Source organism: Cetorhinus maximus, chromosome 10, assembly GCF_964194155.1.
Source record: "Cetorhinus maximus chromosome 10, sCetMax3.hap1.1, whole genome shotgun sequence".
Lineage (NCBI taxonomy): Eukaryota > Metazoa > Chordata > Chondrichthyes > Lamniformes > Cetorhinidae > Cetorhinus > Cetorhinus maximus.
In genome coordinates, this window is record NC_135888.1 from 2,028,243 (window position 1) to 2,046,076 (window position 17,834).

The window sequence follows — 17,834 nt, forward strand, 5'->3', positions numbered from 1 at the left end:
AATGATTGGAAAATTGTAAATATGGCAGAAGTTATATCCAAGTTTTGAATTCATTATTAATCATTACACTCTACAGCTTTAAATTTGATATAATATAATCCATAATCTAATCAGATGTCATACTGTGATGTACATTCTAATTTCAGTGCCACACTTCTTGTTTTAAATATTAAAATAAAGCAAGCCAGACATTTCCTTTTTGACATCTGATCTCAGATGAACCTGAGAGCCAATAGCTTTCAAAAGACCTTGTGAAGACACAGCAATCAGATGATCTGACTTTAACACATCGGTGCCCCTTGGGAGTGAAATGATACGATATACGTTACATAAATGCTGCTGAACTGTTAAATTCTTTAACTTGGTATGTGCAATGCAAAAAGGAACTTGCTTGTACTTTAAAGCATAACAAAAACAAATGTTAAATCTATCTAATGAGTAACCAAATAGTCTCAGAACAGAATGGTTGCATAACAAGACACATTCTCTGGGAATCTATCAGATTCAGTGAATCTCGCTGTGATTGAACAAAACAGACTAATACAAATGTGGAACGTTGTGCACTAAAGGCAAGGAATGTCAGTTGTTTTCTTTCAGTTTATGGTGCTGATAGCCATGGGTGGATTTTAAGTGCTGCTGGTTACTGTTTATGCTTTTACTACCATTTACTGAAATACTGCGTGTGATTAAAAGCAAAAAACCTGTTCAATGAGCTTTCTAATTGACAGGACAGTCCATAGGGATTCTATTTTTATCATGGAAAAATATCCTCAGTGCATGACTGTGAATAGCCCTGGAGAGAACTGCATATTTCTCTCATGCCTCGTTCACTCAACTTTGAATCATTACTTCAACCCTTGGTTATATTGGGATTGTTTGTAATAAAACATGATGCCTAAGAAAGGGTTAGAGGTATCCATTAATGGTCACTATGCTCACCTAGATTCAAAGCCTAAGAAAGACAAAAAGGTGAAAGAATAATTGACATAATGTTAGGATTCTGGTGAAACCTAGTAAAAGTCGGAAAATACTGGGGTAAATTTTCACCTGGCTGCTTCCATCTTGTGAGAGGTGGGGTGTTGGGGTGGCACCATTCATCTGTTTAATCAGGGTGGGGCCTGAGCTATTTCCAAAATAAAAAACTTTGCTAACTAAATATCAAGACTGCTACTGGAGTCCAGGTGTCCATGACACACAGGTCAGGTTATTTGATTTATAAATTAGTCAGGACATTGAGGCTTTGGGCAGAACAGGAAAATTTGGAGGGCGGCCAAAATTGGCCACTCTCCAGATTTTCCTGTCCCGCCCACGAATATGGCAGGCCTGGAAAATCCTGGCCCTTTAGGTGCCAATTATTCTGTTTTATTAGTATGTGGTCTTGGGTAAACAGATAAGGTGCAATTACCTGTTAGTTAGTCATTCTATACATTGATATGCTCCATTGTGTGGTCTTAGTTGATTGACAGTTTGCCGTAGTTCCTTTTGTGTGAAGTACATAATAAAGATTTCTTGTACTATCTTTAGCTCAATCCTGAATCTTTCTCACATTACCTACTTTGCATAGACACCCTAAGTAATAGCAGGATGGTTCATGTTAACTGGCTGTCTTGAACAAAACTCTCTTGTAATATGTTGCAGATTGAAGAAAGGCAAACAAGAATACATATGGGCACTTGTCATATAAAAAAACCCTGAAAGTTCCACCAACTTTCTTGGAAGTACACGAATTGTACTTTGGAAAAATCAGAAATCCTCCAAGTAATGTCATGATAGAAAAACCTTCCACATAACAATGTGAGGGAGCTATCAGAGAAACGAACATTTCAAAACCTCAGTTCTACAAACAGATATTCCCTATGGTCAGAGCATTATGTGTATTAATCCCTTTAAATATCTCCACTTACCCCATGGCCAAGAGCTTTTGTAAACCCTGGACCTCTATCGAAATCTGTCCTGAAGAACTGGTGAGTAAAATGCTGAGCAAAGAAAGCAAACATCAGATTTGACCCCTGAGGATCTGGAATGAACTTTCTCCTCAATAGAAACTTCTCAGCTAACTGTTTTACGTCAGGTAATTCCGTGTACCCTGTAAAGTAGCACAGTAAAGTTAGTTATTCATATAGCCTTAACAAACTGTCCATTACTATCCTACAATATGCACTGGTATAGAATCTCCCTGTAGACAACTGCATGTTTTTTTAATTCTTTCATGGGATGTGGGCATCGCTGGCAAGGCCAGCATTTGTTGCCCATCCCTAACTGCCCTTGAACTGAGTGGCTTGCTAGCTCATTTCTGAGAGCAGTTAAGAGTCAACCACATCACTGTGAATCTAGAGTCATGTGTAAGCCAGGCCAGGTAAGGGCGGCAGATTTCTTTCCCTCAAGGGCTTTAGTGAACTAGATAGGTTTTTACAACAATCGATGGTAGGTACATGGTCACCATTACTGAGATGAGCTTTCAATTCCAGATTTCACTCTTTGAATTTAAATTCCACCAGCTGCCGGGGTGGGATCTGAACCCATGTCCCCAGAGCATTAACCTGGGCCCCTGGATTACTAGTCCAGTGACATTACTACTGCATTACTACCGTCTAGTGACATTACTACCGTCTTCCCTTCTCTTCTGGATAAGCTTTCAGTATTAACATCAAAATCATTAAATATTTCAATGACAACACAAGTCAGAGACATGCTGGTAATCACCAGCAACACATGAACAGTGCATGGAGAACAGGGATTATTACAAAGCAGGATATAACTTAGAGAAAGTAACAAGACAATGTTATGGTTTTGATTCAGAAATTGGTTCTAAAGTACCAGTGCTCTGTACCTTGTTTCAAATCCCTTTCACCAATCTGTGGCCCTGCACGAGTCCAATACTTTCTACATAGAGCTATCCAGATGATTTATTTGACCTTTTTGCTTCATGTTGGAAATGCATTATTTTCAGCGAGTCACAACTGCATTGCAGAATTCATAAACTGAGTGCAACTCACGCCACGCCAAGGAGGTGCAACGCAGGTCAAAATGGGATCATCTTATACACCGGGGCTGACTTATACACCATGATCTACGGTAATTCTAATGCTTTGCTGCAGGGCGATTGCAGATTCTATTCTTACCACTTCATGGCTCCTTTGCACAGCTGTTCTCTTTTGCCTCTTTCTGATCTGTCTCTCTGCTGTCTTTTTAATGATCTCTCTTCACCACCCAAACTATGACATGCTTCATTCAGCAAGTCTGCAGGGGTCCTTCACTGATGCTGGCCCCTGTTCACCTGTCAGAAAGGTTGCCAGTGCCACACACAGTCTGAAGTGTCCCTTGCTCCTCCTAGGCCAAACAATTCTTTGCTGCCAGCAGAACCCTTTTCTGCCCAGGCTACAGACCTCAACAGGGATCAGACTGGCTCTCCTTTAAGGAAAACAGGGTGGGGTGCAGACCAGGCAGCCAATCCTGTATCACTTGTCATCTGCCTCCACCAAAGTGGCAAGTCCCAGGAAACTAAGAGCATCACTCTAATATGTCAGTTTAACCAATCGCATCCCGAGGCCCTTTTAATCATGGTCTTTTCCCGAAGGTCTGTTCCAAATTCAAATTTTTACTAATTTTAATTGATGTCCTCTTGTTCAACTGTCTGATAATGTGGATACAAAGAAACAATGTCTTGTGGTGGGCGAATGAAGAACAAGGACCTGGGTGTAGATGTGCGTAAGTCATTGAAGGTGGCAGGGCAGGTTGACAGCGCAGTTAATAAAGCATTCTGTATCTTAGGCTTTATTGATATGAGCATAGAGTATAAGAGCAAGGAGGTTATGTTGAACTTGTATAGGACACTAGTTTGGCTCCGCTCCAGTTCTGGGCACTGCACTTTAGGAAAGATTGAACACATTGGAGCGAGTGCAGAAAAGATTCATGGGAATGATTCCAGGGATGAGGAACTTCAGTTACAAAGATAGACTGGAGAAGTTGGACTGTTTTCCTTGGAGACTAGAAAGCTGACAGGGGATTTGATAGAGGTATTCAAAATCATGAAGGGTCTGGGCAGAGCAGATAGGGGAGAAACTGTTCCCACTCCTGAAAGGATCAAGAACGAGAGGGCACAGATTTAAAGTAATTGGCAAAAGAAACAATAGCGATATGAGAAAAAAACTTTTTCACGCAGCGAGTGGTTAAGGTCTGGAATGCACTGCGGGAGAGTCTGGTGGAGGCCGGTTCATTCGAAGAAATCAAAAGGGAATTAGACTGTTATCTGAAAAGGAAGAATGTGCATGTTTGCAAGGAGAAGGCAGGAGAATGGCACTGAGGGAATTGCTCATTCAGAGAGCTGGTGCAGACACAATGGGCCAAATGGCCTCCTTCTGTGCTGTAACATTTCTGTGATTCTGTGAGGCACAATCTTTCAAATAGTGTCGAGACACTTTAAGAGTGACATCAGGATGCAATTTTCAAACAAAGGGAGTGGAAACGTGGAACCCTCCCTCAAACTGAACTCTAAAAGCTATTTATGATGTTCTGTCCTCCTACTCTCCTGATTTCATTCCAACTGGTGCCATCCCTGGCCAAGGACCCAATGCCTGGCACCTTCAATGCCTTTCCATAACTGATTTGGAAAAATGTGCGGCAGGATCAAAAGGATCTCTCTTATTTTATCTCTCCCTTTATCTCTCAGAAGAAATGATAGGACTCCCTTGTGCCTTCCTGTGACATGACAAATTAATTGTGTTAAATTTAAGCACGCAAGCCACTTATTCAGGCTGTCTGCCTGTCTTTATTCAGCAGAGTGAAGATTAAATGAGCAAAGTAACAGTTCAACTTACATCATTGTTCTTACCTTGTGCTCCAGTGGGGGTTGGACAGTCCTTTGGTACAGGTGGAAGTAATCGAGTAAAGTAACTTACGTTGGCATATCCCTCCCAAGAAAGGTAATTATAGTCAGAGTTGTAGGTTGGAGGACTAGGGATCAAATTTGACCGTGCTGTTGAAAGAAGATACACGACTATTAGTTATTTTGGTAAGAGATAGTTAATATATTGAGTTTTATTTTATCGATCGTGTTAGCTTAGGTATTAGCAAATCAATCATTTTGTATTCAGTTCACACGGAAAAAACACTAGGCTTTCCTGTTGTCCAAATGCACGAATTTTATTCTTCTCTCCATAATTTCCTTAACATCAACATGTTGTTTCTTAAAAAAAATAGTAACCTTCTTCTTTCAGCTTTTCCCATTTTACTTGGGGTTGTCACCACAGTGCTGGTCGAACACCCTTCCCCACCTCCTCGCAGCAGTCACCTACTCTTCTTTCAATCCCGCTGTGTTTACACCTCTCACCACTGCATCCTTCCAGCTAGTGTTAGACCTTTCTCTGCAACTTCTCTCTGTCAGTCCCATGTCCATCACTCACCTCTTATAAAGCATTAATAACTGTGCGTTTTCATTTTGGGGGAAGCAACTCTGCAAAACCCAAATATACTTGGATTGGGCCAAAAGCTCCTCCCGACTTGCTCATCCACCAGAAATGCTGCAGAGTGAGGCTTCTGAGCAAGTCTCTGGCTGTTGTAATGTGCCTTTAAGGGATTGCAGCGTGTCATCATTAGAAGGGAAGTGTGTCATGTGATCCAGTCTCAGTTTCACTTTGATCTGGAGCAGAACACAGCAGACGTGGCCTTGCTGCTGATGACTTCAAGCTTTCTCTCCATGTATATGTGTGTTCCTGTTTCTAGTTTAAATAAATGAACCCACAACATGTTTACCTAATCCCTTTTGAGTGATTGGTACCTTTTAATCATTATATCATTGTAAAGATATAACACTGTCCCCATTCTAAGCCCTAGGGCCAGGGACATTTGCATATGGCGGGGAGGTGGGGTGGGTAGCTGTGGCATTTGTGATGTTCCTGGGGTGCCTGCCTTAATGGGTAGCAGGAATTTCACTGCAGCACCATGCCACGCCACGATGAGGGCAGCTGCAAGAGAGCAGGGGCAGAATCTTCGGCCTGTCGGGCGGGCTGTGCGAGAGCTGACCCTTTCGCCACCCGCGATTGGGTCCTTGCCGCCATTTTACGCGGGTGGGCCAATTAAGGCCCTCCCAGCGTGAATCGCGGCTCCCGGGGACAGCGGGAGTGGGCGGGCGGCGGTGGGTCTGCAATGACCACCGGGTCCAGTGGTGACCCGGGCGGCCTGTTTTAAAAAGCTGCTGCGGCCTTTCCAAGGCTGTGAATCCCGGCCAGTGGGAGGTCTCCCCAGGGCGCAGCTGGTGAGCAGGCCGGGCAGGAGGGTAGGACAGGGGGGCACTGTGCCCCTCGTTTCTCAGACAATTGCCTTGCTGCCCTCCTCGAGTAGGTGGCCGCATGGTGGGAGGTCCTCATGCCCCAGGACGGGAGGTGGAGACCCCCCCCACATGACCAAACGTGCCTGGGAGGAGGTGGAGGAGGTGGTGAACTCCCGCGATGTGGTGCGAGGCACCTGGATCCAGTGTCGCAAGCGCTTCAATGACTTGTTGCTCTCAGGAAGTGAGAGGACAATGTTGGCCTTGGTCACTTAGCCCAGCAGGTCAGCTTTCCCCCCACCACTGCCCCAAGTCTGAGTGTAGTGACTGCATTGAATCATTGACGGCCTGTGTCCTTCTCTGGTGGCCAGCAGATATTGCCCATGCCGAGGTCACCCTGAGAGGGTGGTGATGAGATGGGTTCTGCCCCGGCAGCATGTGGTACACTGAGACCCACATGACTGTTTTGGGGGTAACCTGGAGGAGCTGCACCTGGGCACAGGGCTGGAACTCCAGGACATGTCAAAGTCAGGGTGATGAGACGCTGGGAGGGGGGCTTCAAGGTGGTGTTGGCACCGATCGATCTGCTACCCTCTGTGCTCCACGTGCTTGCGCCTCCTTGTAATGGAAGGTTAGACCGTGTGGTGCCTAATGTGATGTAGGCTGCATTTGGTCAAGGGGTGGAGGTGGGGGTGGGGGTGGGAACAGGCCTAGAATCTTTGTGTGAGTGCTCGGCAGCAGCGGGGTGAGGAGACACTGGAGCCCTACAATGTCCCACTCTGGTTGGGGTGGGCCGTGCGTGAAGACAGTCCAGGTACAAGTAGCACTAATCAATGCTCTTCTCCTTTTCAGGAGAAGAATGCACATAATGCCCCTGAGCGGGTGAGGATTGGCGGAGGGCCAGCACAGTTAGCGATTCTCAGCCGTTTCGAGCAGGAGGCCCTAGATTTGGAGAGGGGCCATGCGCCCAGGTCCACTGGTGTCGGTGAGGCTGGGGTGCCACGGGCAGGTATGTTTGCCCAGCAGTGAGGTCACCATTGTTCTCCCAACAGCCATGGCAGTGCTGAATGTTCAGTGATTGAAGTTTACAACATGGCTTGACCATTGCTTATGGAAGGATGAGCACATAATGATCCGGGGGACAGGGATGCACATTGACATTGTCTCCACGTTAACTGATCCAATGTCCTTGTTCTTCCTTTCAGCATCAGCGGAGCAGGACCGGGAGGAGGAGAAGCAGAGGCCCCCTCTCACACCTGAGGGTCCTGAAGTCTCACCAGCGTCACACCATCTCTGCCAGGCAGGCACCAGTGCAGATACTAGCACCTCGGTGGGAATTAGAACATCGGCTAGTGTCCCGGGGCACAGTGGTGAGGGCACTTCACAGTCGCTGGAGGAGCTGGCAGAGACAGAGAGTGCCCATGGTGCCAGCAGTCGGAGGACTGCAGGGGACCAGGCACTTGCTCAGTCGGTGCCTGATGATGTGTCTCTGGAGTCGTCCGCGATGCAGCAGCTGCAGGAAATGCGGCCGGGTGTGTGGGAGCATCTGGGGGAGATACATGAGGCTGTGCTTGGCTTGGTCTCCGTGGTGGAGGAGTCTACGCGGGCGATCGCCGAAGCAATGAGCCTCATGTCCGAGCGCCATGCGTCCTCCATGGAGAGAGTGGCGACTCTCATGGAGAGGCTCCTCCAGGAGACCCATCAGGGATTCCTGGGGATGCGCTCAGACCTGCAGCCCTCACATCGGCATTGACCTCAGCTGGTCAGTGCCAGTGTGGGAGATGGTCTGGGCACCAAGTATCCCAGCTCAGTGCCTAACCATCCACAGTGAGCAGGGAGGTCCGAAGCGATCTCACGTTGGCGCAGCAGCTGCCTGGCGTCTCTGCGGGCTCCTCTCAGGGCGCTCCGGATGTGGGCGGCAGCTCCTCCGCCCCTCTGCCAGTGACCATTACATCCGGTGAGGCTGCGACAACTGGGGAGGTGCCAGCTGTGGAACTGGCAGCTCCCTCCCAGGTGGGGCCAGCACTGGCTCCACGAGCCAGAGGACGGCCGCCAAGGTCATCGAGGCCAACAGGACAGCAGAGTCAGCAGGCTGGCTCAGATACCACTCCCAGCGAGGGGGCAGCACCAAGACATAGCACCCGCAAACGTAAACATAAGGCATCTTAGGCACACCCGGGTTTATCATTGGTGTTTTTGTGTTGCCCCTGCAATGAGGTCATGATTAGTTGGTGTGGTGTTTAACACCTTTGTCATTTTGTTTCCTTAAGTTCATTTTGTTATATCATTAAATTCAGACATGTGACCATGGTTGAGGGAGCCTCTTTTCCTCTGCAGGTGGATGGTTACCCATGATGTTATGAGTGATTTGTATCACATTGAGCTTTATTGACAAGGCCCTTAGTTAATGTTTCCATCCAGGCAGATTTAGCACTCAGGTGTCGAGTATGGAGCCTACAATCCAGGCTTGTCCTGGAGGTCCATCTGTGTTGTTCTAGCTGAAGGTTTGTTGGATTAAAGCCTCCCGGGTATCCCTGCCTCCCTGGAGTATGCCCGGGTCAGCGTCTACCCCCTCAGCATTTCCCTGTGGGTGCTCATCCTCAGACTCACTGCTGGACTCATCGTGTGCAGCCGCAGACACTGCGTCTACATCTTCTTCATCCACTGCGTCTCCCCTTTCCAGCGCAAGATTGTGGAGAGTGCAGCATGCAACCACTATCACCGACACACGATCTGGGGGGTACTGGAGTGCGCCCCCTGAGTGGTCCAGACATTGGAAGCGCATCTTGAGAAGACCGATGGCTCTCTCCACCACAGCTCTTGTGGTGCCGTGGCTCCTATTGTACCGCTGCTCAGCTTCTGTTCTTGGATGGCGGAGAGGTGTCATGAGCCACCTTCTGAGGGGATAGCCCTTGTCGCCCAGCAGCCATCCATCCAGCCGGACTGGAGCACTGAAGAGCCCCGGCACCTGGGAGTGTCTGAGGATGTAGGCGTGGGAGCTGCCTGGGTACCTTGCACAGACTTGTAGAATCAGCATCCTGTGGTCACACACTATCTGCATGTTCATGGAGTGGAAGCCCTTCCTGTTGACGAAGGCACCGGGCTCACCTGCTGGCACCTTGATGGCCACATGTGTACAGTCTATAGCACCCTGGACACGGGGAAAGCCAGCAATGGCCGCAAAGCCTCTGGCTCGCTGTGTCTGACTTGCCTGGTCACAGCGGAAGTGGATGAAGGTCAATGCCCATCTGAACAGAGCGTCTGTGACCTGCTTGACACAAGTGTGGACAGCTGATTGGGAGACACCGCAAAGATCACCCACCGAGCCCTGGAAGGAGCCAGAGGTATAGAAGTTGAGGGCAGCTGTGACCTTCAGAGCCACTGGCATGGGGTGTCCACCCACACAGTTAGGGGAGATCTCAGGCCCAATCGTCTGACAGATAGAGGTCTCCCTTGAGAGATGGAGCCTCCTTTGGCACTGCACCTCAGACATATTGAGATAGCTGCTTCACCGCCTGTAAACCCTGGCAGCAGGATAGTGGCATCTTCTGCGGCCCCTTCCATCATGGACTTCCTGTTGGCCCTGCTCCCCTTGAAATTATTGTCCCAGCTGTAAGCACAGGCCAGTCTGCACCTGCATTCCTGTCACACACGTTGGTCATCCTCCCCTGTTTCTTTTAAAAGCTGCTCTCTCTAGCTTCTGAGAGAGCAGAGTGGGTAAGACTAGGTGGATTGGTTCACACTGGCGGCCAAATGAACTCCACCAATTTTGGAATGGTTGCACTTGCAGGTGTTGCTCTCACTGCAATGTGTTTGATCTGTTTGGTCTGTCTACATCTGAGAATTAGAGATTTTACTATATGAATAATTCTTTCAGCCAGGCCGTTAAACCTAGGGTAGTGAGAAGAAGAAGTGTGATCAATATTTCAGCCCTCACAAATATCCTGGAATGACTTGCCAATAAACTGAGGACCATTATCCAAGGTGATCTCTCTGGATGCGCCAAGTAAACTGAAGATAGCACTTGAAGTATGTGCTACAGTTGTACTGGATGTATGGTGCAATTGATGGATGATAGGGTATTTAGTAAAATAGTCCATGATTACGAAAAAGTCAGTGTTATGGACCTGGAAAAGGTTGGAAGCAAGCTTGGATCAAGGATGAGTAGGAACCTCATGAGGTAGAAAGTGGTTCCTTGTGCTGACTTGGCATATTCTCTTGACATGCCTTGCACTTCTTAACAATGACTTCAATCTCATTGTTCTTAACTGGCTAATAGACTGTCTCCCTTGCAAGTCTTCTCACCTGATCTATGCCCATGTGTGAGTGTTGAAGTTGTTACAGCATGTCACATCGCAAAAATGTCCGGTATGATGACCTGCTTCCATTGATCCTCCAGGAGTTGTCTAGCTCATCCCGATCAGGCCAAAAGGGTCTCACGTTTCTGTCGACATGCTGAATGGAGGCAGGCCATTCTTTGGTTATGGTTTTCCAGAGTTCCTGTTGCATAGAACCTTTTGCAGTTTCCTCTTGTAGTTGCCAACATTTGAGTTGTGCAAAATGCATCAGGTCAATTTGTAGAACATCTTCAGGTTCAATGTCCATCAAGTCACTACGTCTAAGAATATACCTCAAGTCTTCGCCAGATTGGACAATCTACCAAGTGTATCTGATGTGACCATCAAGTTACCAGGTTTGTACCTAATCTCGCAGTCATTACATCAGATCTTTATCAAGAGATGTTGCAACCTTGGCAGTGCACTGGTCACAGTTTCCTCCAAATCATCCCAGCAGCAAGTGGTCAGTTTCTGCCACAAAGCTTTTTGCTGAATAAGTAGGTGTGAAAACGCATAATTCCAAACACCAAGGCTAATCTTTACTGCTTGATGTTAGATTAATTGGACTGTGCCACAGATAGGGATTTTGAAGCAAATGTAATGGGTTTATCTTTTTGTGATATGCATGCCCCTAAACCTTATTGTGATCTGTCTACCTCTGGGGTGGTTATCTCCCAATGATCGTAAAATTGCAATACCAATGCTTCTGATAATGACTGTTTCAGTGCTTCAATGAAACGTTGGTTGTCTTCGTGGGGCAGAAAAGGCTTCTCCTTTCTCAACAGTTCCCTTTAAGATGAGTTTTGTGTGGAATTGGAAATCTAAGGAGACAAGAAATTAAAAAGTGATCTAAGCATCTTCAAATATCTTCCTTATCTTAGGGTGTTTGCCTGGCATGAATATCCTCTAGTTTACTTGGATCACAACATATACAAGCATTTGAATAAATAGAGCCAAAGAAATTGATTTGCCTGAGGTTGATGTCATATTTAAGTCTGTTGAACACAAGCCCTTCATTACACGCTGCTTGCATCAGTAGATGTAAGTTATGGTCTTGGTCTTTGCTTTGTTCTTCTCAAGTGTGTATCATCTGTGATACATACGCATCCTGGTATAGTGCATGTAATGTGATCGATATGCACTTGAAAGTGATCCTGGCTAACAGATAGCCCAAAAGGAAGTCGTTGGAAGCAATATGGCCCAAATGGGGTACGAAACATAGCCAGTTCCTGAGACTTCTCCGCTAGATGTACTGACCTGCGTGGACAATACTTCAAACCTCTATTCAAACGTCTCAGATCAAGGCGTACTCGCAGTGTCCTGTCCTTCTTTATGACATGTGACCGAACTGCACCAATCCGCATGCTCTTGTACCTTTCTGATAATTCCATCCATTTCCATTTTGTCCAGTTCGACCATCAACTTGGCTGCAACTTGCTTGGTGGGTTCATTGATGGAATTGCATCTTGCTGCAAGTGTGGTGTTGAGGGTCCCTGAAAACCAACAATCCTGTCAAAACATCCTGGATATTGCGATATCAGATCGTCAGCCGAAGTGATAGGTGTAACTTCTGATGTTGATTTCCCTTGTGGTGTTTGGCTGATTCCATGGATGATAACCAATGTGAGGTCGTGACCTGCAATCGCAGGGCCTTTGGTTTCCATGATGTAAAATATCTGAGATACCCAGCATGATTGGTTGCTCTTGCACTCTAGCACAATGGATCCTGCACATGGAATAACTGAGTCTTTACATGCTGAAAGTTTCACAGTGGTCGGTTTCACCATGGCCCTCCACTTCTGTGGGTGCACGTCTTGTAGAATTTGCCAATACAGACTTTCTGAAGACAGATTATCTGAATCTTGGAAGTGCTTCTGAGGGTGTGTTAACATCTATGCGTTTTGTGAGACTGACGGTGTGAAATGTGTGCTCACCATCATATGTCTTGCACAGCACAGTCGTTGCCTGGTTCGTCAACCACCTCATGTATGTGTGTTTCTTACAGGATAAGGTGTGGCCATTGTTGTAGCTCGCAGGTTCCACCCGTCTCCAGTGTGTTTGGGTCTTTGCATGATTCTTTGTAGCTCCTTCAGCCTTTGCTCTGTTGTATTGCTGCTGCCAGTGGCCCTTTCTCCCACATGCCCTGCAGTAAGGATGAAATGCTGAGCATTTCTTTGGCGCATGCAGAAGTCCACACCTTCCACACATCTCCCTAGGTTTGGTATTCTAGTGATTGTGTCAATGGTTAGGATTGTACATAAGACCTGTAAGCTTTGTCAGTCTGTGATGATCGCTTCATACTTTCGTCTATCCTTGAGTAGCTCATCAATGCTGTAGCTTTAAGGCTTGTCCAGCACATCTTTCTGAAATGCTTCCATTTGAGTGAATGCAATCACCAACTCAGCAAATCTCTGCCTACTCTACTTCTGAGTAATCACAGAAAGCCCCCTTATCTTTGTATCGACTGATGGGATGATCTGTGGTTTAAGCTGTTGGTGGTATGACATGAATTCCAGGTAACCTGACTCTGAACCAGTCTTGCAAAGTTGTCCAAATCTGTTTGAGATCTTTTTGTTCCTTTTCCGTTTGCCCGGATGTGTTTAACCTATGCAGACCTTCATTTCCAACTGTTAGACCAAACTTTATGGCTGGCTTGCCTGGTTCAGATGCGCTTGAGCCAAGAAACCATAGCTCTGTACGCTGTTTAAATATGTTGAACTCAGATCAGTAGGTCACCTGTATTCCAAGTTAAGCCTGGGAATTTTGTAGACATTTTTACAGTGTTCCCTGGACCTTCCTTCTGCTGTGCTGTTTAATCAAATATTGCTATTGCTGAGGCCTGGGAATGCTCCAGATAAATTGTTGCCAGTCAGCTTCTTGTGGTTCCTCTACTCACCAGGGCACATTCCGCTACTGCTGTAATGCCAGCAATGAGTATTATTGTTGCCGCTTTTGCATGCTTTTCTCAAACTCCGCTCATGAAGATGAATTGTGGCAAAAACGCACCACGATGCTCTGCAAAGTAAATAATGGCGTTGTTGCTTCTTTCTCCTCATCATTAGGTAGGTAGGTCAGGTGTTTCTCACGTGTCGGTGCAGACTCGATGGGCCGAAGGGCCTCTTCTGCACTGTGTGGCTCTGTGATTCTGATTCTAATTCTGTGAACTCCTGATTTCACTCACCGTTATCCCAATTTTACTCACCGCGATTCGCACGATGGTTCTTGGCTCTCCCTTGCCCGTGATCGATCTGCTCCGGCCACTCAGCTTTCCTGACTGAGGATAGCCCGGTGCTGGTCCTATTGACCTGCTCTCTCACTCGTGGGACTGACAGACTGTACATGGCAATCCCCTGCTAGAGATCACACATCCAGCATTGACTAAGCACTGCTATAAACATCAACGTCGTCTGCTTACCAGCTTGTTGTCTCAGCACTGGCACAATGTTATGTTTTCAAAGCTTTTCACTGCAGGCACCAAGTTGCATTTTAAGAACTCTTTGATGCCACAACTTCATTGTGGTTTAAAAAGAGACTCTGATCGCTGCTCCCATGTCGAGGGTGTTCTTGAAAAATTCTCGATGCTGCTACCATGTGGAGCCCTTAAAAAATCCAACGCTGCCACCCTGACATGCTCTTATAAAATAAGTCCTTATTTGCTCTATAAACATCAAGGCGCCAACCACACATAAAGGGTTAGTTATTCCTTATGACTAATTTTGAGGTTAAGGTTTCACATTATTCACAGGCTCAATTACTAAGCACCAGATAAGATGATAGCAGTCTGACATTGTTGCAGAGCTTGGAAATGCGTCTGAGCTGGGGTTTGCTCACTGAAAGCAGACAGTGACACTAAGACTAAATCAGGGGATACACCGTACTATTTTCCTTCTGACCCGTACCTCCCCCTGTCAGCACTTTGAAAATTGCGCACTGTCCCGGAGGCATTGGGATTCAGGGACAACCTCCGGCTTCGCGATTTTTAAATCACACCGGCACTGGGTCCCGACCCAGGCAGCATTTCAAAACTCCGCCCGTCTGTTTTCCAAATAAGACTTTTAATCGAGGTTCTGCGTGTCTGTTTTGGGTGGATCTCTTTGCACTAGTGAAGAAAAGCTGGAGAGGGGAGGTCTCAGGCTAATCTTTACCTTATAACGAACATTGCCCAAAAACAGATGAGTTAGGAATTCTTCATTAGCCTAACTTAACGGCCAGGAGTCTGCCCTCGTCGGGCGGGTTTGACAGGGGCAAAAGCGACCGCTGCCCGCGATCGGGCCCCGACTGCAATTTCACGCTTGCGGGACAATTAAGTGTGAGACGCGCGCTGCAGCGCTGCCTGGGTTGGGGCAGGAGGAGGGCAAGCGTGCAAGTTCACACATGCAGACGAGTGCGTGCAATGAAAGCTCCCTGAAGCACAGAGCTGCCTCAGGGAGCTGAAGATTTTTAAAAAAATCAAAGATAAAGAACTTTAAAGCGTTAAAAAGTCCCCTCATGTGACTCTCTTACATGAGCAGGGACATGTTATGAATGAAATGTTAAAATTTTTATTTAATTTTTAATTGCTGCTGGAAACCTCATCCCGCCCGTGCATGACGTTTCCTAAACAATCCAAAGGCCGCTTGGCCTTTTCGCTTGCCCCGCCCACCGTAAGGTTGGACGGGCTGTGAAAAATTTAAATCAATTGGTACTTTAATAGGCCTGTTAATTGTCGGCGGGCGCGCTGCAGACTCGCGCACGCTCTCTCCGACCGAAATATCGCACAAGTGCCCGATGACATCGGGACTCTCGCTTGACGTCATCGCGCGTCATTTTACACTCGTTCGGGTCGGGCACATACCCGTCCAACAGGCGCGATATTCTGCCCAATAACCATGACTGCAATTCACCAGTAATTCATTGGATGTAAAATGCTTTGGAACATCCTGAGGGGGTGAAGAACACAGTCTGTTTTCCAACACAGAGGTACCTACATCTACTAATCCAATTCTGAATGCTTGGTGGGAATCGGATATTTTTCTATGTCACAGCAGGCCGCAGTAGAATGGCAGATGACACTAATCTCATTAACAATCTTACAAAGAATCACTTCTTATCATCATTTTTCATGCAACAGTTTCCACCGATTTCTTAGTGGTTAGCATAATATAGCAATAGTAACCTCCAAGTCATAACCAGACCCACTTAGTAACTGGGGGTTGATACAAAATTATTATTTCTAATAAGTAACTTTGTATATTTAGTTTGAGATGAACTGCTGCAGCAGCTCGGTTTTTTCCTTACATTTCAATGAATTAGTTTACTCATCAGGGTGAGGGAGATGAAAGTCAAACATTGTGTTATTTTTAGTACTGAGAGTACGTTTCAAAAGGCTCCACGCCTGAATTCTTAGACAATGTCTGTTGGTTGCATTTTTTGAATTCCTTGAAGTCTTACTACATCCGCTATGCCATTTCCATCTGCAGCACTGGAATACATGTCATGCGCAGTCCATGATTTCTCCAACCTCTCTGCCCAAATGCTGCAGCAGCAGAATTCATTAGTTATAAAAGAGAGTTGGCGATGGAGTAACAAAGGTGCAACATCTGTAAGTTTGGGCTGAGTTCGCAGCTGATTCCCCAAGTTTTTGAACTGGGTGTCATCTGTGTCCCAGCTGGTCACACTCATGCCTCTGAGAATAGGAACATTGAATATTGGACGGATAAGCAATTCTTTTGCATCGCCTCCTTCAATCTTAATTAAACAGTAGTGTTTGTGGGTTAGCCCCAACGCATATAGATGGTATAGTGAGGAACCCAAGCCAGCTGGCTTGGATTCAGAATCACCCCTCTACAAAATGAACTTGCCAAGGCAGAGGTACAAATCCGGTCCCGCTGCGAGTCAATGGACTCCTGGCTGAGACGCCGCCTCGCCCACAGCGGGTCCCACCTCAGACGGGGCCGGAAAATCCCAGGCCAAGCCACCTGAGCATGGCCAGGACAGGTGACCCATGAGGGAATCGAGATACTGTTTCAAACCAACTTAGCTCAGGCGAACAAGAGGCAAAGCTTTGGGAATTTAGAATTGGGATCCCAGCTGTGAGGTAGATGAAAGAATTCTTATGTGAGGAATCAAATGTTCAAGCATTTTCATCCTCAAGGTGAGGAGGTGTAGGAAAGGTCATGTTTAATAATTGGTTGTAGTTTAGTTATTGTCATGATCAAGCACTCCAAGTATATTAATCAATTAATCTAATGAGAAATTCTGCTTAATTGTAATTAATGTAGGGCATGAATATCATGGGACAGGCTCTTTGTCTATAGCTGCATCCTTACGTGACAAGTGAAATACACCACATGACCCTAGGCTGGGTGCAAATCTATACTTTTATGGTTTAATTACAGAGCAAGTGCTGTGAAGTCAGTCGAGGTTGAGCAAATCCAGGTGTACAACTGTTATACTCCCTAACAATTAACACTTAACAGTTATACTTGAGTTCGAAGGCCCTATTGTATGAAGTAAAACAGTAGTGAGGCTTCAAACATTCAGCGTTATGTCCTAAATTAATTTAGCCTTTTAAGTTGTAATGTCTTAAAAGAAGCAGTCGCTTTCCTTCACAATATATAACCAGCTTTGGTTCTGTAAGATCTATGCAACTCTTTTGACTCTTATTACTTACGAACATTCAATCGAAAGTGAATTATGCTGCATTTTACAACTTTGTATTACTGTTGTTAGACTGAGTTGGCAGAGCTGAGCTAAAAGGAACTTTCACTTCTGACTAACTACAGACCATGCTGGGTACAGATATGCTGTCTTGATCTTCACATAATTTATTCAGTTAATCACAATAAGTACAAAAATGCCATACTTAATGAAGGTAGCGGAAGCAGTCAGTTTACTTTGGAACATCGGCTCATGACCTTTGGCTGACTACAGCACTGTCCCTTGAGGTGTTCTGTTGATCTAAGTCTGCCTGTCTTCTTGCTGCATATCTTGCTACCTCAGCTTTATGTACTGATTTTTATACACACTTTGAATGGGCTTTATGTTGAAGTAACTCTGTAATTTCTGCATTCGTTTAAGGCTGTGAGCCACTTTGTACTTTTTAAATTAACTTTGTTCCAATTACTAGCAACCATTATAAAAGTGTGCACCAGCAAGCAGTCAGTTCCTTCAGGCAAAACACTGATAAGCGCCTGCCTTAATCAGAGTTCTACAGGACATACAATATCGAAAACTGTACATCAATTAGGCAA

General features: G+C 46.1%; 1 protein-coding gene across 1 annotated transcript in view; it reads right to left on the reverse strand.

The window, feature by feature from the left end:
• LOC144685393 (prostaglandin G/H synthase 1-like) overlaps window positions 1-17,834 on the reverse strand; it is a 90,477-nt gene that overhangs the window by 28,672 nt on the left and 43,971 nt on the right. The window contains exons 5-6 of the mRNA XM_078549811.1: window positions 4,832-4,975; window positions 1,905-2,086 (exon numbers count right to left, since the gene is read on the reverse strand). Coding sequence (XP_078405937.1) covers window positions 1,905-2,086; window positions 4,832-4,975 — 326 coding nt within the window. The remainder of the gene's footprint in view (window positions 1-1,904; window positions 2,087-4,831; window positions 4,976-17,834) is intronic.